Raw genomic sequence first — 25,840 nt, 5'->3', positions numbered from 1 at the left:
CCCCCCCCCCCCTTCTCCCTTCTCAGATCGGCAAGGCCCTGAGGGCTTCAGCTGTGCCATTACATGTTTGCTGCTACCATTTTTCTCTGGCATCCGGAATGGTGTGAATGGGTGTGAGCGATCCCCACAACTCTAATGTAGTGTGGTTATCTCATGGAAATATCCCATCCTGCTGGGCATGTTTACCTGTGGATTATTATGAAAATGATTTCTTCCTAAACTGTGCTGTTTAACTGAAGCAATGATTTTATACAATAGTGTTAGTTTAAATAGAACTTTGATGTAAGGTTTTTAACAAATGTAGTAAGGGATTATAATAGAGGTTAGTTTAGTGGGAAAATTAATACAGGTAAAGGGAAGATATAGTGTTGTTCCCACTCCTGATAAAGCAGGGGCTGCAGAGGATAGAAAATAGGAACCAAGAAGCTAGGACTTATGAGTTCCTTTTGAGAAACCATGTAGACTATGGTTTAAGTTAATGATTAAGAAAAATAATTGCCTATCAAAATCCTAGCAAAATTCTTCAAAGACCTCGAAAGAACGATACTCAACTTCATTTGGAAAAGCAAAAAAACCCAGGATAGCTAAAACAATCCTGGGCAATAAAAGAACTTCTGGAGGCATCACAATCCCTGACTTCAAACTACTACAGAGCTACAGTACTGAAAACAGCTGGTATTGGCATAAGGACAGACAGGAGGACCAATGCAACTGAATAGAAGACCCGGATATCAATCTACACATCTTCGAACACCTGATCTTTGATAAAGAAGCAAAAAATATCAAATGGAAAAAAGAAAGCATATTTAACAAGTGGTGCTGGCATAACTGGATATGAACATGTAGGAAATTGAAAATAGACCCATATCTATCTCCATGCACAAAACTCAAGTCCAAATGGATCAAAGACCTCAACATAAAGCCAGCCACACTGAATCTTATAGAAGAGAAAGTGGGAAGTACACTTGAACGCATTGGCACAGGGAACCACTTCCTAAATAGAATCCCAGCAGCACAGACACTGAGAGAAACAATTAATGAATGGGACCTCCTGAAACTGAGAAGCTTCTGTAAAGCAAAGAACATCGTCAACAAGACAAAATGACATCCTACAGAATGGGAAAAGATTTTCACTAACCCCACATCAGACAGAGGTCTGATCTCCAAAATATACAAAGAACTCAAGAAATTGGACACCAAAAGATCACATAATCCAATTAAAAAAAATGGAGTACAGACCTAAACAGAGAACTTTCAACAGAGGAATCTAAAATGGCTGAAGGACACTTAAGGAAATGTTTAACATCCTTAGTCATCAGAGAAATGCAAATCAAAATAACTCTGAGATTCCATTTTATACCTGTAAGAATGGCCAAGATCAAAACACTGATGACAACTTATGCTGGAGAGGTTGTGGGGTAAAGGGAACACTTCTGCATTGCTGGTGGGAATGCAAGCTGGTCCAGCACCTTTGGATGTCAGTGTGGTGATTTCTTAGAAAATTAGGAAACAACCTTCCTCAAGACCCAATAATACCACTTTTGGGTATATATCCAAAGGATGCTCAATCGTGCCACAAGGACATGTGTTCAACTATGTTCATAGCAGCATTGTTTGTCATAGCCAGAACCTGGAAACAACCTAAATGCCCCTCCAACGAAGAATGGATAAGAAAAATGTGGTACATTTACACAATGGAGTATTACATAGCAGAAACAAATAATGACAGCTTGAATTTTGCAGGAAAATGGATGGAACTAGAAAACATTATTTTGAGTGATGTAACCCAGACACAAAAAGACAATTATCACATGTACTCAGTCATAGGTGGTTTTTAAACATAAAACAAAGAAAGCCAGCCTACAAACCACAATCCCAGAGAACTTAGACAACAATGCCGACACTAAGAGAGACTTACATTGATCTAATTTACATGAAAAGTAGAAAGTAGAAAAAGACAAGATCTCCTGAATAAATTGGGAGCATGGGGACCTGGGGAAAGGGAGAGGCAGGAAGGGGAGCAGAGAAAAATGTAGAGCTCAATAAGTATCAATAAAAATAAAATAGAAAAAGAAAAAGAACTGACGCCTGAAAGTTGTTCTTTGACCCTCACATTCATGTTATGGTACATGCATAGCCCCCCCCCCCCCCCAATTAAAAAAAAAAGAAAAACAATTGAGTCCCAGGAGTTAGCTCAAGTTCTTTTAATCTTGATGCTGGGAAATGTGTTCATGGGTTTAGGTGTGCATCATAGCTAAAACAGAGCTTTCAGTAATGACTTCATGTAACTAAAAAGCAAAGAACAGGCCAGGTGCAGGTGGCTCACATCTTTAAACCAAACACTCGGAGGCAGACACAGGTGGATTTTGTGAGTTTGAGGCCAGCCTGGTCTACAGAGCAAGTTCCAGGACAGGCTCCAAAGCTACAGAGAAACCTGTCTTGAACCCCCCCCCCCCAAAAAAAAAGAGCAAAGAATTGGATGGTTTGTTAATTAAGATAATTGGACAGGACTTTAAATTATGACAGATGCAACTAGTAACCTGCTTTTCTGGCGATTATAGAAAGTACTGCCTATGTAAATGGTTTTGGCTGAAAGGCACCTGGTTTTGTGAGAGTGTAGAAGATGAATGTTTCGCTGAATGTGGGCTTCTCAGAGAGTGCGGGAAGTGTGATTGAGGAATGTATTGGAGTTGACTTGTTCCAGAAAAATGTTTTTACGGTGATTATGTAGTAACTGTGTAATGTTATGGGAAGATCCTTCTTTCGTAATGAACTTGGTGTGGGGAATATAAGAAGGTGTCCGACAGATAAAGAGCAGAAGAGAAGCTTTTACCCCTCGCCCACTGGGCACCTCGTTCCTGGTCTCTGACCTGCAGAAGGCTGGGCCTCCCTATAGCAGTAAATAAAAGTCTTCTCAAGGAAGAGGCGCAGTCCTTCGGAAAGTTGGTCTACGGACTTCTGGGGAGGCTAGTGGGTACAGGCACCCACCTCCAAGCTTGACAACCTGAGTTCAATCCCCAGGACCACAGGGTAGAAGGAGAGACTCCCATAAGCTGTCCTCTGGCTTCACATGTGTTCTGTGGCATATGTGTGCACAAACACACACCTGCCAAACACACAATAAATAAACATAATAAAAAGTCTATATAGTGTTTTTTTTTGTTTTTTGTTTTTTCGAGACAGGGTTTCTCTGTGGTTTTGGAGCCTGTCCTGGAACTAGCTCTTGTAGACCAGGCTGGTCTCGAACTCACAGAGATCTGCCTGCCTCTGCCTCCCAAGTGCTTGGATTAAAGGCGTGCGCCACCACCGCCCGGCTCTATCAGTGTTTTTTCAAGTTTACTGATTCATTGAGTTAAACTTGGGATAAAATGGTTTAAAGAGAAAAAAATACATAAGTAATTTGTATAATTTTTTTCAGACTTTTATATTACTGTTTTTCTTTGCTGGTGTGACCCAGGACCTTGCACCTGATGTGTAAGGCATCTTTGATAGAGCTACAAGCTCTGGCTGTCCTGGAACTTGCTCTGTAGACCTAACTGGCCTTGAATTCAGATTTGCCTGACTCTGCCTCCTGCCTCCATGAGCCACCATAAACTAGAGNAAAAGGAAAAGTAAAAGAAACCCTACAGTTCTATAATTTATAATATAATTTACTTCTTTAAGTAACCAACAGACTTTCAAAAATATTTTATTTATTATGTATACAATATTCTGTCTGTAGGCCAGAAGAGGGCATCAGATCCCATTTCAGATGGTTGTGAGCCACCATGTGGTTACTGGGAAAAGAACTTAGGACCTTTGGAAGAGCAGGCAATGCTCCTAACTGCTGAGCCATCTCTCCAGCCCCAACCAACAGACTTTTATGTTTACTAAGGTTTCTATTTTGTTTTTCCACCCTCATTACTGGAGATTTAATTTTGGGCCTCCTGAGTAATATTCTCAGTAATAATAACCTGTGAGTTTTGGGGTGAGTGTGCTGGGATTGAATGTGGAGCTTCATATATGCTAAGCAAGAGCTCTACCATGAAGCTATGTCCCTAGTGTTCTTTCTCTCTCTCTCTCTCTCTCTCTCTCTCTCTCTCTCTCTCTCTCAGCAGCTTTATTTGGATATAATTTATATATCTTATAATCCAGTTGTACAATTTAGTGTTTTTAAAATTTTTTGTTATTTACTTATTTATTTATTTTTGTTTTTCAAGGTAGAGTATCGTTATATTAGAGTCCTGGCTGTCCTGGTACTCGCTTTGTAGACCAGGCTGGCCTTGAATTCATAGATATCAGCCTGCCTGTGCCAGGAATGCTGGGATTAGAAGCATGCGTCACCGCACCTGGCTTAGTAAATGTATAGAGTTGTGCAGCTATCACCACATTCTACTGCAGCCTTTGCAGGACCTCACGTGTTCTGTCCAAGTTCTCCAGATTTGACACAGTTAATGTGTTTTCTCTAGACCTGCGTGTTATTGACATTTGTATAAATCAGCTCATGAATTAAGGGTCCTCTTGCAACTTGCATTGCTTTTCTCTGTAGCATGTTCTCAAGGCGTATCTATGTTGTAGGTGTCAGCAGCTGACTTATTTTTATTGCTGCAATACTAGTTTTCTCTTGCTCCGGTAACATAGTACCATTGGTTTACGTACTTAAAACAGCAGAATTGTATCATGTAATTTTGATAGCAGAGGGGGAAACAACGAAGAATCTATCAGTAGGTAGATGAAGTAAGTGTAGTATATACACACAGCTGTACGGGGACTCATGTGTTGGCTATTTCTCTGCTGCTATAATAGAACACCGTGACCAGACTCGGCTTCTGTGAGGAAGAGCTTGTTTGGGCCTACAGTTCCAGAGGATAATGGTCTATGATGGTGGGGATGCCTGGCAGCAAGCAGCTGGCTGGCAGCAGCGTTAGGAAGCAGAGGGTGGACTGGGAGTTGGATGAGCCTATGAACCCTCAGAGACCATCTCCACTGTTGTCCTTTGTTCAGCGAGGCGGCACCTCCTGAGCCTCCCCACACAGCACCCAGGAGAGGGAGGATGTTTCTCACTGAAATCGCTACAGTGCAGCACCTCGCTCTGGGCCAGGATCAAGGTGCTGGTAAGGCCTCTGTTGACATTTGGAGGTGTTAGGGGAGGAATCCGTTTATTTACCTGACTTCTTGATCCTCTGCCTCTGTGTGTTCAGCATATCCTGCTAGGATGCAGCAGCTGCGCATCTGCCCTCTATAGTTTTCTGCAGCTGGAACTCGTTTGGTTAGAGTGGCTCCATTGGATAGTGTAAGATAATCTCTTTTAAAGTCTAACTCTTAATGCAGCTTCTGAGCCCTCTTTGCCACATAAGATGGCAACACATCTATAGATTTTGGGGCAGTAAACCGTGTCTTTGAGAGTATCTGTCTCACCCACAACACTTACTAATATTCTGTTGTTTTTATTTATTATGTTTTATTTCATTCATTAGTTAAGGAGTATTTGGTTTATTTCAACTTCCTCTTGAAGGTGCTGGTGTTTAAGCTCAAGGTTTTGTGTTTGGTAGGCAAGTGCTCTATCACTGAGCTCTTGATTGTTTGAGACAGCACGGGTTTGAATTGATGTGTAGCTCAGGTTGGCCTTGAACTTGTTATTTATCCTAGGCTGGCTCCCAACTTGAGAAGCTAGGATCTGAACGAGCAGTCTCCCCTCCCCGCCCAGTACTTGTTGTTAATGCAGATAATGTGGAAACTGGCTGCTTGCTTTAAATTTAGAGCCTATTATGTAAACACGTGGGGACTTATATTTAATCCATGTATAAAATCTGTTTTTTTAAAGGGTGCTAAACAGTCACAAGATGATCCAGGTGTGTGTAGTTCAAATCTTCGGCCCACGGAGGGCAGCACTATGGCAGTGGGCCATGGGACTAGAGACCCACTTCATACAGGTGAGACCATGCCTTTACTGTGTTTATGCTTACATGTCATCTCACACTGCTCTAGAAATGATTATTCAAGAATGGATGTTAATCTGATAATTGTTCATGTAATATCACTAGGTTTTTTTGCTTCAGATTATCTGTTGTCAAAATTTATCTTTAGAAGTTAAATTTATATCATTTATCTAGAAGACTGTAGCTTGGTGGTTAGAGTTTTTTCCCTGCATGGCAAGGCCCTGGGTTTGAGCCCCAGCACTGGCTAAGTAAGCCATTTTGTGGTGTTTTGTTATGACAGCCTGAATGGATTAAGATAATGTTTATGGTAAAATTCTTTTCTCTGTTAGTTCAATATTATGAGCTATATTTTGTTGTCTTGCCTTTATTATTATTATTTTAAATTTTGTTTTGTTGTTGAGACAGGGTTTCACTTTGTAATCCTGACTGGCCTGGAACGTGATATGTAGACAGGGCTGGTTTTGAGCTTTCAGAGGTCTGCCCCAGTTTGCGTCCTGAGTGCTGGGTCAGAGGGGCACATCAGCACCCAGCCTTTCCACCTTACTTTTCAGATAGGCTGGACCTGGGGCCACCATTTTGGCTAACCTAGCTGGCCAGTGAGTCCCTGGGATCTGCTGGGCCCTGACTCTCCTGCTTACAGGTTTGGGCTTTTCACTTACTTCTGGAGAGCCAGTGAGGTGCTCCTAGCTCCACAGCGCCATTCACCCAGGCTGGCGTTTCCACTTTTAAATAGTGCAGGTCAAGCGCTGTGCTCTGACTTAGATTTGTTAGATGTTGTTTCAGCGCGTACATTTTGGGGTAGGACACTCAGGAGGTTCATGCTGTCACGTTGTCAGTTTGTCCCGTTACTGGTGATGGTGGTTTCATGTGAACAGAATGGTGTGTGGAGGTTTCTTTTGACTCCATCTAAAGTAGTTTCCACACTGGTTAATAAGTAACCTCAGGGAATTGCTTTGACAGTATTGATTTCAGTGCTGAGGATTAGTCAGGAATCTTTGTACATGCTAGACAAATGGTGTCCCTTTGAGCTACATTTCCAGCCCAGAAGCTGATTCTTGCCTGAAATTTGTTATGCGTTTGTGTTTTCTGCCAAAGGTAGATTTAGTAATTCCATTTATATTTATTAGTTGGCATTCTGATAAAGGGAAAACTTTTCCTTTTTCCTAATTTACTTACTAATTAATTCACAAAACTTGTTTTAGTCAGTGAATTGTAACACTTAGCAGTGTGTATGAGTGTGTGTTCCTGTGTATGTTTTTGTGCAAGGATGTGTTCTATATGTAAGTGTGCATTAGTGTGTGTGAGTTCGTGTGTGTGTGTGTGTGTGTGTGTGTGTGTGTGTTACTCCAGCTAACTCAGACTTTTACAAGGGTTCTTACTTCTTTTTTTTTTTAAAGATTTATTTATTTATTATGTATACAATATTCGGTCTGTGTGTATGCCTGCAGGCCAGAAGAGGGCACCAGACCCCATTACAGATGATGTGAGCCACCATGTGGTTGCTGGGAATTGAATTCAGGGCCGTTGGAAGAGCAGGCAATGCTCTTAACCTCTGAGCCATCTCCCCAGCCCCCTTACTTGTTTTCTGATAATTTTCATGTTAAGTTTTTTTTTTTTAATTTCTTAGGAATTTTATAAATTTTTTTTTATCAGAAGCCTCACAAATTTTTAGTAATGTCCATTAGTATACATTGTTGTATAGTATAATAAGGCCTTAATTTTTTTGCATTTTTATTTATTGTATGTATGCATGTGCGTGTGTATACATACCGCAGCACATGTGGAGGTCAGAAGATGGCTTTGAGGTCTGGTGTTCTCTTTCTACCATGTAGATGTTGGGCATTGAACTCAGACTGTTGGTCTCCATGGCAAGTATCTTTTACCACTGAGCTATCTTACCAGATCCTGGCCTGTCTCTTGAAAGCAGCCAAAAGCTATACTTCCATTTTAGTAGAGAATGGTATTTAAAAACCAAGGTTTTGATACTAGGTGTATTTGTTGATATAGCTTTTAGCTCTTCCAAGATTCAAAGCTAGGAAATACGTGTCTGTAGAATTTTGGGGCTGGCAGGGTGGGAGAGAAGGATGTTGATATGGTCCTATGTAGCTCAGGTTGGCCCTGAACTCTCTATGTAGAAAACACTGACCTTGAGCTCCTGATCATCCTGCATCCTCTTTCCAGGTATCAGGATTGCAGGTGTGTGTGTTGGCATACAGGACTTTAAATGCAGCACGCACACACAGACAGACAGACACACACACACACACACACACACACGAAGGTCGGTGGACAATTTGCGGAGTCAGTTCTTTTCCTCCAAGTAGATTGTAGGAATTGAACTCAGGTCATCAGGCTCCCATGGGAAACAAGTGCACTTACCCACCCTTGCAGAACTCCTTACCTTCCTTTCTTTGTTTTTAAATAGTTATTTTTGTCATTTTTTATTATTTTATGGGTATGAATGTTTCGCCTGCATGCCTGTTTATATACCATGTGTGTCTGGTGTGCATACAGGTCAGAAGAGGGCTTTGGATTCCTAGGAAATAGAGTTACAGATGGTTGTGAGCTGTCATGTGGGTGCTGGGAATAGAACCTAGGACCTTTGGAAGAACAGCCAGTACTCTTAAATTCTGAGTCATATTTTTAGCATTATTATTTTTAATTATGTGTATGTTGTAACTTTCTGTGAGTATGTGCCTGTGAGTACAAGGGACCTGTGGAAGAACAGGCGGTTGTGAGCTGCTGATCAGGGTCCTGAAAACCACACTGGGATCCTCTGCGAGAGTAGAGCATGCTATTACCCGCAGAGCCAGCTCTGCACCTATTGCTTTAGAGATATTACAGACTGTGGATTTGGGGCTGCAAGTGTGCTTGAGCGCGGTATCCCTATCTATCTATCTATCTATCTATCTATCTATCTATCTATCTATCTATCTATCTATCTATCCATCCATCCATCCATCCATCTATCTTGTGTAGGCTATCTTTAAGTTCCTCTTTCCCCATCTCCTGTGGGTATGGTCACAGTTTTGCTGTGTGTCTCACAGTTTCCTAATCCTTGCTGTTCATAGAAAGGCTTTGTAAACTTTGTAAGACATGTTCTTCAAGTGGTCTTTCAAGAAAACTTTTTTCCTTGGCATGCACTTTGGACTTATTCACTTACTTTGAATTTACTTTTGCCAGGCCTGGTGTGGGGAAATAAAATTATAATTTGCCAGGGTCTCTGACCACCAAAGCCTCGAGTCAGTCTGGAAGATAAGAAGCAGCTGAGTCGGACACGTCCTAGCTGGTGTTGATTCAAATTCTGAGTTTATTTTAGGCACATATAAGCACAGCACAATTTAGAAAAAAGCTTCCTGGTGATAATTAGCTCAATCCCACGTACACAACAAAGACTTGACTACATCGAACCTCTTTGTGCAGTACAAGTGACGTCTTCCATAAAGATAGGTTCTGTAGTAACCGAGAAAGCTGGCTAAGATAAGGGTCTGGGGGAAGATAGTGTTATAGATTGACAGAGACAAACAGGCTCAAGATAAGGGATGGGGAAGGGTCTGGTGTGGTCTCAACACAAAGGTCACCTGGCTGTTAACTACCTTTAGTCCCCAGTCTCCTGGCTGGAAAACATCTCTGGCTTTGAAGAGACAACCCTGTGTGTTTAACATTCCTGTTCCCCAGTGCTTGTCTGTGAGCACAGGGATTTCTGGGTCTCCTACAGCAATAGTGTTTAACCTCTGCTTTTAAATTGAATTTTCTTTGCATGTGGTCTCAAGCTTGTGGTCTCCCTGTCTCAGCCTCCCAAGGGGCTTGATTACAGGTGTGCACCACCACTTCCAGCTTCGGGTTTTCTTTTTAAAAATTAGAGACAAGATCTCAGTCTGTAGCCTGGGCAGTCCTAATTCACCTCTGTCTGCTGGGGCTATAGTGTGTGCCACCAAACCCAGTACCACCTCTATTTTGTTTATTCTCTTGTCTTTTGTGTGAGTCCTTATTTTATTTATTTGTTTATTTTTTATGGGGCTCGAGCACATGGCTACATCGAAACTCTCTATGCAGTACAGTGACATCTTCCATAAAGACAGGTTCTGTAGATTAACCGAGAGAGCGGGCTGAAGATAGGGGTCTGGGGAAATGGCGTTAGTTTGTTACACCTTCAAGAACAAGTGGAGCCCTGCAGGGAGACACAGCCTGAAAAAGTACTTACACAATGTAGAGGCCATAGCTGGGTTGCAACCTTTTTTTTTTTTTTGGTCAGCATTTTACTCATATCACAGACTGGTCTTGTATTTGCTGTAATCTTCCTGCCTCAGCCTCCTGAAGTCAGTTCCACAGTGGCCAGTGTCAAAGCCCCTTGTGGATGGGTGTCTTCTCAGGAGCACAATAGTGCGTTGGAGAGTCACCTCCAAATTTCTATTTTTTTTTTAATCGTCCAACTAATTGGGCATTAGTTTTGTGCCATCAGGGTTCACAGCTCAGGACTGGCTCATTAGCTTACCAATGCCACCTTCTGACTAGTTTATTAGCATATCAAAGCCGGCTTTGGGATTGGCTCACTTCTTAGCTGCCTGAGGCTGGCTCCTGTCTACATTATTCCAGGTCACACAAAATGGTTTTGGGGCTGGCATAGAAAGCAATGTTGCTGCCTTTTAGCCTGTGTAGCAGATGGAAACTATCAGAGAAATGGCTGTGCTTTAGGGCTGAGATAAGGAGTTCTGTTCTGGGGCTGCTTTTTAATTCACAGTGCTTAGCAGACCGAGGGGGGCTGTAGGGTATCCGCGCTGAAGCCCAGATAGCAACACAATAGAGATTAGAGAGTATGTTGTTTTGTCTATAAGTATACCCTGTAATATTGTTCTATGTTAATATAAAGAAATCTACCCCTCTCCTTTATTTTGCATGTTTATGTTGTGTGTGCGTGCTGTGTGTGGGTGGATGCATGTGCAAGTGTATGTGTGTGCGGTATGTATGTGTGTGTGGGCACCTGTGTGGGTGGATGAGTGTGCAGGTGTGTGCGGGGGGGGGGCACCTGTGTGGGTGGATGCGTGTGCAGGTGTGTGTATGGGGCACCTGTGTGGGTGGATGCGTGTGCAGGCTACAGTGGTGTCCTGTCCTCCTCCAGCACTCTTACTTTATTTAATGAAGCAGAGTTCCTGACTAAACCTGGAGTTCTCAGATTGGGCTCCTCTAGCTTGCCAGTTTACCCTGGGGATCCCTGTCTTTGCTTTTTAAATTTAGGGATTGCAGCTAGGTTGCCATTCCTATCCCAGTTGCTTTGCTCGTTTCTTCTTCTTCTTCTTCTTCTTCTTCTTCTTCTTCTTCTTCTTCTTCTTCTTCTTCTTCTTCTTCTTCTTCTTCTTCTTCTTCTTCTTCTTCTTCTTCTTCTTCTTCTTCCTNCTCGTTTCTTCTTCTTCTTCTTCTTCTTCTTCTTCGTCATTTCCTTCTTCTTCTTCTTCTTGCTCTTCCTCTTCTTCTTTTTCTTCTCCTTCTTCTCCTCCTCCTCCTCCCCCTCCTCCTCTTCCTCCTCCTCCCCCCCTTCTTCTCTCCCCCACCCCCACCCCAAGACAGGGTTTCTCTGTGTAGTTCTAGCCAACCTGGAACTAGTTCTGTAGACCAGGCTGACCTCGAACTCATAGAGATCTACCTGTCTCTGCCTGGAATTAAAGATGTGGTATGGGGGCTGGAGAGATGGCTCAGAGGTTAAGAGCACTGACTCCTCTTTCAGAGGATCCGGGTTCAATTCCAGCACCCACATAGCAGCTCACAGCTGTCTGTAACTCCAGTCCCAGGGGATCTGACACCTTCACACCAACACACATGAAATAAAGTTAACTAAATTATATGTGTGTGTGTGTGTGTGTGTGTGTGTGTGTGTGTGTGATGAAGAACTAAACTCTGGTTTTCATGCTTTCAATGACAAGAACTTTATTGCTTGAACCGTTTCATCAGCCCATTTTTCTTCTGACACAAGTGTTGTTACACATAGACCATCTGACCTTGGGCTGTGCCGTCCTCCCTGGGAATATAAGCCGTTACCTTCAGCTTTTACCCCTTTTCTCTTTTCCTACTTTTTGGGTAGCTAATACAGTTAAAGCCTGTTGTAGATTGCTAGGCTCATTGGGCTTGTTTGTACACGTTTCTTGTTTAGCACTCAGGAGAATCATGAGTTGGAGGCTGGTCTAGGCTACATTGGGAGTTTGAACTGCATAGGGAGACCACATAGGGAGACCTTGTCTCAAATCAATAACAAACAGCTTTAAAAAAAGTGAGAATTTAGTATTTGCTTCTTGGTTCAACAAGGTCACTTTGGGGGGAGTACAGTGTGTGTCTAACAGTCGTAAGGCCGTGTGCACCAGGAGGCCTCTTCGTAGCATTTCCGTGTACTGCAGCTGTCTACAAAGCAGTTGTAGATCCACCTTTGGGACATTTGTGTAGGTTGATGATTGTTTTATAGAACTGGTCTTACTTCCTCAACAAACATACATACATACACACAAAAATACGTATGTGTATATGTGTGTGTGTGTGTGTGTGTGTATGTGTGCGTATGCCTTTGTGAGTTGATTCCCTCCTTCAACCATGTGGATTTCCGGGATCAAATTCAGGCCATCAGTCTTGTAGCAGGTGCCTTCACCATATGGACTCTCTTGCCAGCCTTTGACTGGATCAAATATGTTCATGTTTGGTTCATTTACTTATTTCTTCTGCTTTGAGGTGCTAGGGATTAAACCTAGGGTACATGAGAAACACTTGCTGTAGCACTGAGCTACAGCACGAGTCTTTTATGCATGCTTCAAGTAATTCCTCTGTCTGGACAAATATATCAGGAAGAAATAAGCTTGTTTTGTTTTTGTGATTGTCATCTGCTTTAAACTAGAATTAAACATGAAAGCTACTGGCCAGATTGTTCCTTTTCATAGTCCAAGTTGTGTGACTAAGATAGACAAAAAAATCTTGCTTTAATAGAAATATGATTTTGTTTGTACACTCCCATCTAAGACATAATTATGCTGTTTCTCACCATTAATTTCTACATATGATAAAACAGACTAGTATATTTATATACATTACAGGTAGAATAATAAAGCATATTTTATCTGTTTTTTATATCTAGTATTCAATAAAAATTTCTCCTAGAACGACAAATTATGCAGGGGATGCTGTACACTGCCATGAAGAGGAAGCTTAGCTTTACTGCAGTCTGAGCTGGTGTAACCTAACTAGCTAGAGGATATGCAATTTCTGATTGACAGCAGGACCAGCAGTGTGCAGATTTCGTTAGGGAGAACACCCAGCTAGAAACAGTGATTAGAGCTCTGCCAGGAAAACTACATTCACCCCCGTGTCTCCTAGTTTTCCGTCTACTAGATCTGTAAACAAACAGCAAAACCAGTTCCTCTTTTGTCTTATTAAAGTGGTAGTGCAGGGCTGTTTCAGCCTGTCAGCCGGGCATACATGTGTGGACATTTGATATTCTCACTAAATTAGTCAATTTTAAGCTGTGTTCCGTGCTTATCTCTAGACCTTTGTGCGTTAAATCCTATCTGGAGCCGCTCTCTTTACACACAAGTGTTTCGCTTGTGTTTTCCTGCCTTCTGTGAGAAGCTTTATGTAGGTCAGGCTTGGCTTAAGCAGCTTTCCCAAACCTGCGTCAGCTTAAGCTGGAGGAATTTTAATAAGCCCTCCCCTGTAGGCGTGGGCCTAAATGGGGCTAGCCTAGTTAAGCCTGATCTTTCTGTTTGTGAAAAGAGAAGAGCAGAGCTGAAGGCTGCATGGTGGATTCAGAAGCTGCCTACTTAATTTCAAAAGAACAATGGTAGGGAAGGCTCGATCTTCCAATTTTACCCTATCTGAAAAGCTTGATCTGCTAAGCCTCGTGAAGCCATACGTGAAAATTCTCGAAGAGCATACTAATAAAAATTCAGTAATAGTGGAGAAGAATAGATGTTGGGATGTCATAGCAGTTAACTATAATGCAATTGGAGTAGACCGCCCTCCTCGCACAGCGCAGGGCCTTCGCAGCCTTTACAAAAGGCTCAAAGAATATGCCAAACAGGAGCTATTGCAGCAAAAGGAGGCCCAGTCAGATTTTAAAAGCAGTATTTCCGAGCCAACCAAGAAAGTTATGGAGATGATTCCCCAGATTTCCAGCTTCTGCCTGATAAGAGACAGGAACCACACACAAAGGTAAGCGTTATTTTATTTGTTGTAGGAAATGATGGCGCCTCCTAGCTCTTGGGCTCTGCTTAGCTGTGACAGAGATGTGCATGTAAGCATCCCACAAGGGGGGCATGAATAGTGTCTTTGTTTTGCTTTCTTAAAAAAAAAAAAGTAAAGCTATGAGGAATTTTCTCTTGTGCTTGATTTAAACAGGTTTCACTGTCTTCGCCCTGTTTCATGGACAGTTTCTAAAAGTAAAGGCCGGGAGAATTAGTGGGGTGAAGCTTGTGACATCACTGAACTAACTTTTTAAAGACTTCAGTAGCATATACAGAGTAACGCTTTTATTATGACATTTTCATCCATATATTTTGTACTTTGATTATATCTCAAACTTTTTAAGCCTTAAAATTAGATTATTTGCCTTTGAGATATATAATTTTTATTTAAGATTACATTTTGTTGAAATGGGTTTCTTGAATTGTTTTATATAAAATTTGTGTGAAGTTAGTAGTTTTGGAGCAGATGGAAATTTTGTTTTTTATGATTACTGTGTATGTTTCCTGAGTGTGCACTGAACTAACAAAACTAAAATCAAAGGATTGTGTATGTGAAGACTGTTTAGTTTTTCTAATATATTTGAAATAGATAAAAAGGAAACACTAAAGGAAGTTAATACCTAATTAAGAGATTCGGGTTGCATAATAAAGTGTAATTGATTAATGGTGTACTTTCACTTTGATATTGCTCTGTAGGTTACAAAACTCAGTTTTAGTAAGAGCAACCTGGGTTAGGGCTTGGAAACAATTTTGGTTTAAGCTTGTTCTGTATGATTGTTCGCCTCAGAATCTTAAAAGCTCTTACCTGTGACTAATTCAAATCTTATCTCTTGACATGGATAAAAATGGCAGCTCCATTTTTCTACCAATCAGTTAGGTAATTTAAAGAAACCGTAAACTCTTTGTTGAAGGCCTCTCACACAGAGAGCAGTGTGCTTTCCTGGGTAAACAGAGTTGCAATTACTTGTGAAGCCTGAAGTTAGGAAAACTTCAGCTGACCTGTCTGTTGCTTTGGTAACTTATTAGGAAATATTTCTGAGCTTTTTACTCTGTCCTGCTTATTTCTAATTGGTAGCATAAATTTAAAAAAGCCCCCCACTTGGGGATCAGTGGATTAGCTCTTGGGGCCACCCACCGGTAGGAGTTTCCACCTCTGTGTCCACAGGAAAACTGAGGCTGTGCTGATTGTTTTTGGATTTTACTCTTTCAAAACCAGCTTGGAGAAAAGTGGTTTTGTTAGAAAACTACACCTTTTGGACACTAGATTTTGGATTTTTATAATTTGAAACGGATACACAGACAATGTGCTGTTAGTTGTCTATTTAAAAAACACAGTGAACACGGAATGTATTTTGATCATCGTAAACACAAACACACCCTCCTGAGTTTTTGACACACTGTCATTTCTGATGAGTTAGCTGACTGTATATTTCTTTATCTGTTGTTTAAGTTGAACTGCTTATTAGTTTTTTTTAAAAAAGGAAGAATATAAAAATAGGCCACTTATGTTACATTGATATTTTTCTGTTAGCTTATTCATTTAATATACTTATGTATTTAATGTGCTTATATGTATTTAGCTGAGATCATCACAAATCTTAATTATCCCAGAAGTTTGTAAATCAATAATTTTGATTTTATTTTTACACAAATATTACTATTAATTTGATTACATTCTCTAGTATGGAATTTTACTGCATGCTTTATGTCTTTTTTTTTTAAATAATCTATTCTATTTTGTAACTTACTTTACAACTTAGAATGATTTTTAGTTATTTTTATGTCTCTCTAAATAGCAGATTATAATTTATGTTTTATAATCTTTTGATCCTCTAAGTTAGATTTTTCAGCCTTTAGAAATTTTTAGTTCTGTTTATCTTTCTTGAGACTTTCTCTAGTGTTTTGTTTTATTACTTATAATGTTCACCATTATGGAGTGAACAATCCAGCATCAGCATATCTTTAATGTATGTGGAAGTATAATGCCTATTTTTATATGCTACATACTACTTTGCAGTAGAAATTATGAAGATAATGTAAAATTTGTTTATAGTTTCAACTTTTTTTTTTATCTCATACTTTAGTCTAGATCAGTGGTTTTCAACCTGTGGGCTGTGACCCCTTCAGGGGTCACGTATCAGATATCTACATTATGATTCATAACTGTGGCAAAACTACAGTTATGAAGTAGCAATGAAATACTTTTATGTTTGGTCCCATAAATAGTCTCTGCCATCTTCCTTAAAGTCATCGGCTTTTATGATTTGTAGATAGTCCAGGAGAACAAAAGCAGGAGAAAACGTCAGGTGATTTTTTTTACAGCTTAATTTAAGAACCTCAGCAATGGAGGGACAATTTAATGTCTCTTTGAGAACATTTAAATGGTTTTTCTGGGCTAGTGAGGTGGCTCAGTTGGTAAAAGTGTTTGCTGCTAAGCCCTACAGCTTGCCTTTGATCCTAGTACCTCCATGGGGAGGGGGAGAAGAGAGAACCTGACCTCCAAATACACACACACAAATAAATAAATGTAAGAAAAAAAGGCTTCCTTCCTTCCTTCCTTCCTTCCTTCCTTCCTTCCTTCCTTCCTTCCTTCCTTCCTTCCTTCCTTCCTTCCTTCCTTCCTCTTTTCTTAATTCTGGGAGTGGTTCTCTTAATAAGGTATCACACAAGCGTGAGGCTCTGAATTCAGACCCCAGGACACCGTTCGTAAAATGCTACAAACGGCAGCTCCCCAGCATTGAGAGGACTCAGACAGGTGGATCCCAGAGTTCAGTGGATGAGCTGCAGGTTCAGAGAGACTCTACCTCAAAAAAATAGTAGTGCTTGGGTCTGTGAGTACACAACACACACAGACACACAGGCTCACACAGCCCACATGTGCACTCACAAAGTAGCTTTTCTTTATTTTACTAACTGTGTAGCATTTGTAATTTTATTGTAAGAGCCTAATTTAAGAACAGAGGGCTAGGGATGAAGAGAGCATGCCCAGGACCTTGACTTGGTTATCAGCACCACAAACAGAACAGATGAAGGATGGAGGATACCTAAATGGGTACATTATTTAAGGCATGGTCTTAGTCGTTTCTTCTGTTAAACACTTTTTGTATAGTTTTAAATCTTTTTTTTTTAATAGCAGTTGAAGAAAGGCTTTTATTGGAGGTGGGGAAACACACACACATGCAAGTAGTCACATAGAGAGAAAGGCAGAGCAGACTGGGGACTTGGGAAGCAGAAGCCAGCTTCTTGAGGGCTAGTTTGTTTGCTTAAGTCTTTGAAAGGACTGCCTTCCTTGGTGGATTTGAAGACACACAAGGCTGATTGGGGCAACTGTAAACACGTCCTGATCTGGCCTTGAATTTGTCTAGCTAGTTCATCAGCAGGGGTCCTATCTGCAGGAGAAAAAGCCCACAAGGCCTGTGTTTTAAGCTTCCAGGTCTCTTTCTCAGATCCAGAGGGCGAGGAAGAAGCCAGTCATATTGGATGGAAGTTCACTATCTTTGTTACCTAGGCTGGACCCTCTCACTGTCTTTCCGTCTCTGGTCCCTCCCTCACTTCCACTTCCAGTAGCTACTGTCCTGTGTTTGGTGGGAGTGGGGTGGAAGTGGGGGACAAGAAGAGGCCTTAGGGTCTGTTAATAGCTCCATTACCATTACTACACAGGGAGGGGGTAGCAGATACAACAGCTTCACCTGACTGTTGAGTTCTAAAAAAAAAATCATGCTGAAGTCGTGACAGAGACATAGAAACTGTGTTACTAGAGAGAGCCAGTTATAGGAGCACTGCTGCTTTCCCAGGGGATTAAAGTTCAATTCCCAGTACCACATGACTGCTCACAACTGTAATTGTAAAACAGCCTAGGGGTCTTTCCTTTTGGTTTTTGAGTGTGTGTGTGTGTGTGTGTGTGTGTGTAGCCCTGGCTGTCCTAGAACTTGCTCTGTAGACCAGACCGGCCTTGCACTTCCACCACTCACCCTGCCTAGAGGTCATGATTGGGTTCAGTGCCCATTCAAGAACTGAAAGGCAAGCCATTCTTCAGCTCTGACAGGTCGTACACAGCAGTAGGCAAGCCGTGGGAGAAAGCCGTATTGGGGATGAGGAAACACAGAAATAAATGCCTTCCACAAACCCCGGACTTGGGAAAGTCTCCCCCAACAAGAAAATCCCACGGGTCCATGTTGTTGTTGCTTTTGTTTCTGTTTTTGTTTTTTTTGAGACAGGCTTTCTCTGTGTTGCCCTGGCTGTCCTAGAATCCACTCTGTAGACCAGGCTGGCCTGGAACAAAGATTCATTACCTCTGCCTCCTGAGTGCTGGGATTAAAGGTGTGCGCCATTAGGGCCATCTCTTTTTCTTGACATAGAGTGTGGTGTGTAGCCTAGGCTGTCCTGGAACTTGAGATTGTCCTGTCTCAGCCTCTCAAGTGCTGGGGATATAGGTGTATGCCTTCACCCTTTATTCAAAGATTTATAGTTAAGTGTATATTATTATGAAATATTAAGCGTATAAATATGAAATGTTTTATAAATATGTTTATTGTTTATACTGTTCTTTTTTTATATGTGCTATAGTGCAAGCTTGGATGAGGCTGCGCAGGCTGGTACCAGTTCACTACAGGTGATGGTGGATCACCATCCTGTTGCTATTACGGTAGAGGTGAAGCAAGAAGAAGACATTAAATCATCCCCTCCAGTGCTTCCAAATCCTCAACACAGTGATGCTTTAGAGCAAAGAGAAGAGCATGAATTAGTACATGTTATGGAAGAACCCTTGTCTCCGTCACTTTCCTCTGTTGATATGAGAATGACATCATCTCCATCTTCTGTTCCAAGGAGAGATGATCTTTTTCATCGTGAAAGTGGAGAACACATTAGGTCTCTGCTAAGATATGACCCTCAGGTCCTGCAAATGTTAAAAGAGGAACATCAGATAATCTTAGAAAATCAAAAGAATTTCGGATTGTATGTTCAGGAAAAGAGAGATGGATTGAGAAGAAGGCAGCTGCTGGAGGAGGAGCTGCTGAGAGCAAAGATTGAAGTGGAGAAACTGAAAGCCTCTCGCTTACGGCATAATCTGCCCGAATGTAGTAGTCTCCAAGAGTTTTCAGTTTGATAATTTTAATTTTGTCAGAATTAATTTGGGAATATCATGAAGCTGAGCACACGTCCTTAAAAATGTTGTTAATCTCTCTTAGAAAAAAGCTTTTAATGTGGTTTTCTTTTCCTCCCTAACCCTACTTTTTTTTTTTACACAATTTTCTAAGTATTTAATTTTCTCTTTAGATACTAAAATTTACTGATGGGTTGACATGATATCCAGTTCATTGCTCGCCCTAATTTTTCCTAAGGCATTTAGCTGTTGATTTTATGATCTTTTGTTTTCAGTACTAGAGAAATAATACAGATAGAGTTGCATCTGGTGCATAAGCCTGCGACCACAGCACTGGAGAGGGAGAGACAGGTCCCAATTTCAAGGTCAGCCTGTGCGTGTGAAGTCCTGTGTCAAACAAAACAGAATGCTCACAATTGTGAAATGCATAAATTGTATTTCAAAGTACTGAATCTTCAACAGTTTTAGTTACAACTTTGAAAGTTAGAGTTAAAACACAGAGAGAGAAAGAGAGAGAGAGAGAATGTGTGTATGTGTTGGTGTTGGAATAAGTACCTGATGGTAAGCACACACCTTTATCGCTGAGCTATATCCCTAGTCCTATTTTTTTTTTTTTGAGACAAGATCTCACTCTGTAGCCCAGGTTATCCTGGAGTACAAGCTCCTCTCGCCTCGGCCTTCTGAATACTGGGATTATAGTTGTGTGCTGTTCTAGTGGTAACAGAAAATGAGTATGCATGACATTGGTTTTGTCTTTATCTTTTGAAAGAGTGGTGTTAGCTTTAGAGACTGGAGGTATTTGGAGAACACTTTGGTTAGAGGTAATGAAACTAAGGTCAGGAAGGACGCCATAATTTATTTCAGTAGCACGGCTTTTCATGGCAGAGAAGTATCAGTACTTAGTTCTTTTTTTGGTTATTGTTTTTTTTTTTTTTTTTTTTTTGAGGAAGCAGGGAGTGATAGTGGCAGTAATTTTTCCTTATTCTATAGAAGTAAAACATCTCAGCATTTATTTAATTAGGAGAATTTATTTAATTAGAATCACCTTTTGGGTTGAGGATTGTAGTTCAAGGGTAGAGTACTTTCCTGGTGTGTTTGAGGCCCCGTCACCAGGTGACCAAAAGAGAACTTACTGCTACACGTTGTTGGGTCATGAAGTCTGGGGAGTTGTGTCTCTACCCTGCCCTTTGTCCTGAGAAAAGATATCGTGTCTTTTTATTGAAAATATTACATATTTGGCCATGTGATTAAAATTACCTTAATTCATTTTCAGTGTTTTTCCGGAAACTGTTTCCTTTGTAGTAAAATTAGAATTAAACAAAATGAAAACTACTTAGAATGACAATAGCCAAGATCATGTGTACATAGCATTTAACTCGTAGATTTTTGTAAGTATGGTTTTTAAATATTGTTGTATACTCATAAAAATAAAATCTTGATTTTTATAAATCTTACATATTGAATTTATGTTAAATATTTAATGTGTGTCTTTTTTTTTCTGGGATTTTGATGGGGAAAGACTTTAAAAAGCCAGACTTTCGGATGGGGCAGGTAGAGTTTCAGAAATAGTGGGGATAAAGGGTACTTGATGTCAGAGTGAGCTCCTGCAAAAACACTCACAGAATGGGAGGGAGTGAGTCAGTGTCCAAGCACAAATGCTGTCTAAGCCAGGCAGTTTTAAGTGAGGATAGGTAGGAAGTCTTGGCTTTTGTTAACTCCAATGACCTGGAACACTCTAGGTAGATCAGGCTGGCCTCGGTCTCACAGAGATCGTCCACCTCTGGGGTGCTGGATAAGGGGTGCCTGGTGGATGTCTTTCTTGACTACATTGGGTAGCTTCTATTTGGTTCAAGTTGAAATTTAACATGCAGGAATATGTCAGGAATCTGTATTTCGTGTGAAAATTTCTAGTATTTAAATGTTTGCAAGTCATTCAGAATGCTTTTTTAAAACAGTTTAGGCACTCCAGCCTCCAGCTCTCAGGCTTCCCGTTGGTGGTCTTCCCAGTAAAAGGCCCAGGTGAGGATTGTAGCCTAAGATTCAGGGCTCTACTGGTGTAATCAAGACCTAGGGCTTCTGTCCATAGCACCACAAACACTAGCGTTTAAGACAATAGTGTCAGTCCTGAACTAGCCTTCTGTTAGTTCCTTAGAATTGTAAATCCATCCAGCGAATCAGAAACTAGGGTGGGAATAATGTCCTTTGGGGATTCTGATGCTAAAGGGTGAGAATTAACTTGGTGCTTAAATCATGACAGCTTCCCACTGGGGTGGATAAAATGTCAGTTGTTACAAAAATTATGGATTCCATTAAATGCTGTTCTTAAGGAGTCAGATTTAACTGAATATGAAGTGAGAAGCTGTTGAAGGCTTTTGATTAGAGAGATAACATGATTAAGGATGTAAGTTGAGTAGAAGCTATCAAATGTAGCCATAGAAGTAATTTGTTTTCCAACTTCTCAGTGTTCAAGGTCATGTGTGTTCCCGGGGCAGTTTGCCTTTTTAATCTGTGCTATTTCATTTGAAATGCCATGGATCTTCTAACTTGAGGTAATATAATTTTAGTAAATATGTCTATAGTAGAAACCTTTTTGAAATTATTAAAAGTAAGTTATATGAAGTATGATTCTCATTATTTCAGCATGCTGCCGCTCGGGTGTGGTAAACATCCAGTCTGAGTATTAACTTTGTACAGCAAACCCATTTACAAGTGTCTTTGTGGAAAACAAATTCTGTGAAATGTTTCTAGAAAGTAATTCAGTGTTTAAAGAAAGTACATCTTTTTTTTGATGGTTTAGTTCTATAATCATTGTGGAAATTTAAAAAATAGATGTCTTTGAAAATTCCTTTGTTGTACATAATATAGTATTGTAATCACGTTTTTCTCTGGCATTGTTCAAATTTGCTGTTTCCTGTGTCAAGTGACACAGTTTGTTAGCAGTTAAGGGCTGTGAAGAGTAATAAACTTTTTTTTGTATTTTAAATTCAGAATTCCATTCATCAGAGTAAACTTCTGCAGTTTTTTATGAGTCAGTGTTGTTTTAATTGTAAAAGTTATAAAACATATAATCTTGCCCCATTCTCTAATTTCTTCCCCTATGCAATCGTGTTTCCAAAGTGAGGTCTAAGCGTGGTCTATGAGAATTCCCAAGTATAGCGAAGGATTAGTCATTTGACCGCAGAACCCGTCTTGAGACTGTTTTCCTTTGATCCTGTAGAGTGTGGCCTGGGGAATTGAGCTAAATCTCCCCACCTTTCTCTGTGGTACTGAGACTTTGAACTCGAGGACACTTTGCTGAGGACAGGTTTCACTCAGCCAGTACTGAGGAGGAACTTCCGCTAGCAGCGAGGGAGCTGCCAGCATTTTCCAGTTTGGGAAATGCTGGCAAGACTGAGGGGGTTTGTTTGGTTCTTGTTTTAGGTGTGATTCTGTAGAGAGACTTTAAATGTGGTAAATGATTATTTCATTTGCTCTCCCTCGCTTCCCCCCCACCCCCTCTTCTAAACAGGGTTTCTCTCTATTATTGTCTTGGCTGTCCTGGAACTCACTGTTTAGGCCTCGAACTCTGCCTGCCTCTGTCTCCGAGTCCTGGGACTGAAGGTGTGCGCCACCAAGCCTGGCTTTCATTTGATCTCTTAGTAATTTGAATAATGGGTAGCTTTTGCTCCCTCCCTAGCTTGTCTGTGTGAACGTAAATAGATACATTATAAAATATTCTGAAGTGGATGTGGCATGTAATAGTATTCTGAGAAAAGCTTTTTCCCCCTTCTTATTTTGAGACAGGGTTTTTCTGTGTAGCCCTGGGTGTCATAGCACTTGCTCTGTAGACCAGGCTGGCCTCGAACACACAGAAATCTGATTGCCTCTGGTGCTGGGACTTAAAGGCATGCGCCACCACCTCCTGGCTAAGCTTTTTTGTTTATAATTTCATGAAATATTCAAAATAAATCCCCTTTTGCATAGTGAGGCGACAACTTGTATAATTTGGTTTTTGAGTTGCCCTCTGGTTCATGTTTGCGCACATAAATGTTACAGCGTGTACCTCCTGCTAGTGTGGTGTCATCTAGTGGACATTTAACTCTCAGAGTACCGGGAACCTGCTTACTGCAGTGTACTCTTGGTGAGGGTGGCTGAGTGAATGTTTTGTTAATACATGTTTTTAAGAATAAGGAAGTTATACTGATTTGTATATTCTTTTTGGTGCCATAAATCAGATGGTAGTATAGTAGAGGTAAACGTTTTTGATGAAGCAAACTTAAAATTGTCTAGAAGACTGTAATAGATACCAAATATACTGTATCTAGATATCATGCTAAAAAAAACCTTAAGGTCCACAAATTCTCAAAATAAAATATTTGATTGTAAATACTTAAGAAGTAAATGAACTACATAGTCTATAAATACAAGGAGTAAGTTTGTAAGTTAGGCAATCTAATTAAAATGAACAGAATCGTTCTGAATTTTTGTATACATTTTTGAGATACTATCTCTGTTTTCTTTGTCTAAACATGTACTTCTATTTAGTTCTCTTAAATAATATATTAAGTGCTTGTGTCCCCACCAGGATGATTAATGTATTTTTAGTCTTTTGATTGATTAAGCTAGTGGGTATAATTTGAAATTATATTATTTTTAATTGCTTTGTAAATAATGAAAAAATAAATGAGTAAATGCAAATAAAAATGTCACTCATCAGCTCAATTTGCTTATTTAATATTTATTTTTTGCTTTTGAGACAGTTTGATGTAACATAGGTTGGCTTTGAATTCCGTTTACCTGTAGTGATCTTACAATTTTTCCTATACCATCCAAGTGCTGGGGCTATGGGTGTGCTGCCGTGCTTCATTAGGCCATGCATAGGGTCAAACCCACGCTAGGCAGGCACTCTGTCACATGAGCGAGGTGCCAAACATGTCTGACTCCAAACAGAAACTAAAGCGAATGCATCATGAGAACCTTATTTTATTAGTAGGTCTTTCTGTTTTAGTTTACTTGTTAACAATTTCTAACTCCAAACTATTCAGACATACCAAAACACTGAAAGAATTTTGTAGTAAATATTCATATGCCTACCTCCCATGAGGAGTTTACAGTCATTTATTTTGCTAGCATGCAGGAAGTCCTGGGTTCAGTCTCCAGCCTTGGGAAAGAACAAAGATTCAGAATATCAGCACTTTCCAGTTCCCTCTTACTCTTTCCTAATCTGTTTCCTCACACCTCACTTACCAGTGTTAACTGTTTAAAATCCTGCATAACCAAGTGTGCCGACTCACGCCCTTAGTTCCAGCAGCTGAGAACAATCACAACTTAGAGGTCAGCCTGAGCTATATGTCAAGACCCTGCTCAAACAAACACACCTGCATAACATTTGCTTGTTTTAAAATTTCATTTAATTTCTAATTACTGCTTTAAAAAATAACCTATCTGTGCTGGCTCATTTAATGTTAACCTGACGAAGGCTAGAATCATTTTAGAGATTGACTAAGAAAATTCATTCATTGGATTGGGCTGCAGGCAAGCCTGTAGGGCATTTTCTTAATTAGTGTTTGATGGAGAGGGCCCCGCCCATTGTGGGCACTGCCTTTCCTGGACGGGTGGTCCTAGGTTCTATGAGCAAGCAATGGAGAGCAAGCCAGTAAGCAGCACCCCTCCATGGCCTCTGCATCAGCTCCTGCCTCCAGGTTCCTGCCCTGCTTGAGTTCTTATCCTAACTTCCTCCATTGATGAGCTATGATGTGGAAGTATAAATAAATCCTTTCCTCCCCACTAGTTTTTGGTCATGGCATAGTAACCCTAATTATGAGACTGCCTTAATGTTTTTAGTATTCTCTTTTTTCCCCTCTCTCCTCTTATTAGTTGTTCATTGCATTTTTATTGTGGAATAATATTCCATTGTATAGATCTTGAGTGGAAAGAAATATATGTTTATTTTACATATAATACTTGAACTTTGACATTCACTGTTTTTTATTAGGTGAATAAAGTTATAGGTAATTTTCAATTCTAAGCCATTTATATATTGTATATTTTAAGAAAATTATAGCCTCGTGGTGGTAGCGCACACCTTTAATCCCAGTACTTGGAAGCAGAGGCAGGTGGATCTCTGAGTTTGAGGCCAGTCTGGTCTACAGATTGAGTTTCAGAACAGCTAGGGCTATTCGGAGAAACCAAAAGAAACTTATGGGCATAGGTGTTTTGCCTGTGCACACAAGCGTGTGTGTGTGTGTGTGTGTGTGTGTGTGTGTGTGTGTGTGTGTGTAGAAGCCCACTGCACCCAGAGTTTGCTACTTCAGATAATCTGGCTGACCTGCTTGCCTTGGGGAGTCTCCTGTTTCTGCCTCCTGAAGGCTGGTTGCAGGCTGGCGATGGGAGTCTGGACTCTGGTCTTCGGGCTGTGTGAGCGCTGTACCCACTGAGTGGTTGCCCAGCTGCCCCGCTTCTACTGTGTAGACTTACCAACGGGCACACAGGAGTTAGAGCTTTGTCCAAAGCCACCCAGTTACTAAGTGGCTGACTTGGTGTTCAGTCCCAGGCAGTGTGGGCCTGGCTCTGACTCCATAGCGTGTGTTCTTTAGAAAAGATCTTCAAAAGAAGGGCATACT

At 40.7% G+C, this 25,840-nt stretch overlaps 2 protein-coding genes across 4 annotated transcripts in view; both read left to right on the top strand.

The window, feature by feature from the left end:
* Nucleotides 1-25,840, top strand: part of Rad54b (RAD54 homolog B) — a 56,905-nt gene that overhangs the window by 2,452 nt on the left and 28,613 nt on the right. For 2 of the 3 annotated variants that reach the window (XM_050118712.1, XM_050118719.1), the window contains exon 3: nt 5,804-5,912. In XM_050118712.1, the coding sequence (XP_049974669.1) occupies nt 5,804-5,912 (109 nt within the window). Of the gene's footprint in view, nt 1-5,005; nt 5,094-5,803; nt 5,913-25,840 lie in introns of those variants that run through there. The other variant, XM_050118718.1, reaches the window with a different exon arrangement.
* Fsbp (fibrinogen silencer binding protein) lies at nt 13,665-23,844 on the top strand. The gene is made up of 2 exons (XM_050118732.1): nt 13,665-14,102; nt 18,701-23,844. Exons 1-2 carry the CDS (start codon nt 13,729-13,731, stop codon nt 19,239-19,241), a joined length of 915 nt encoding a protein of 304 aa, XP_049974689.1. The 5' UTR covers nt 13,665-13,728; the 3' UTR covers nt 19,242-23,844.

This window comes from Alexandromys fortis, unplaced genomic scaffold (genome assembly GCF_014885135.2).
Source record: "Alexandromys fortis isolate MF-2015 unplaced genomic scaffold, M_Fortis_MF-2015_v1.1 scaffold_18, whole genome shotgun sequence".
NCBI lineage: Eukaryota > Metazoa > Chordata > Mammalia > Rodentia > Cricetidae > Alexandromys > Alexandromys fortis.
Note: the sequence above shows the minus strand (reverse complement) of the source record. Positions and strands in the feature narration are given on the sequence as shown.

Excerpts from the sequence above, each read along its gene's own strand:
- Fsbp (XM_050118732.1), top strand. The coding sequence starts at position 13,729 with ATGGTAGGGAAGGCTCGATCTTCCAATTTTACCCTATCTGAAAAGCTT. Across the intron at positions 14,103-18,700 it reads GACAGGAACCACACACAAAG|TGCAAGCTTGGATGAGGCTG; the intron begins GTAAGCGTTATT and ends TATGTGCTATAG.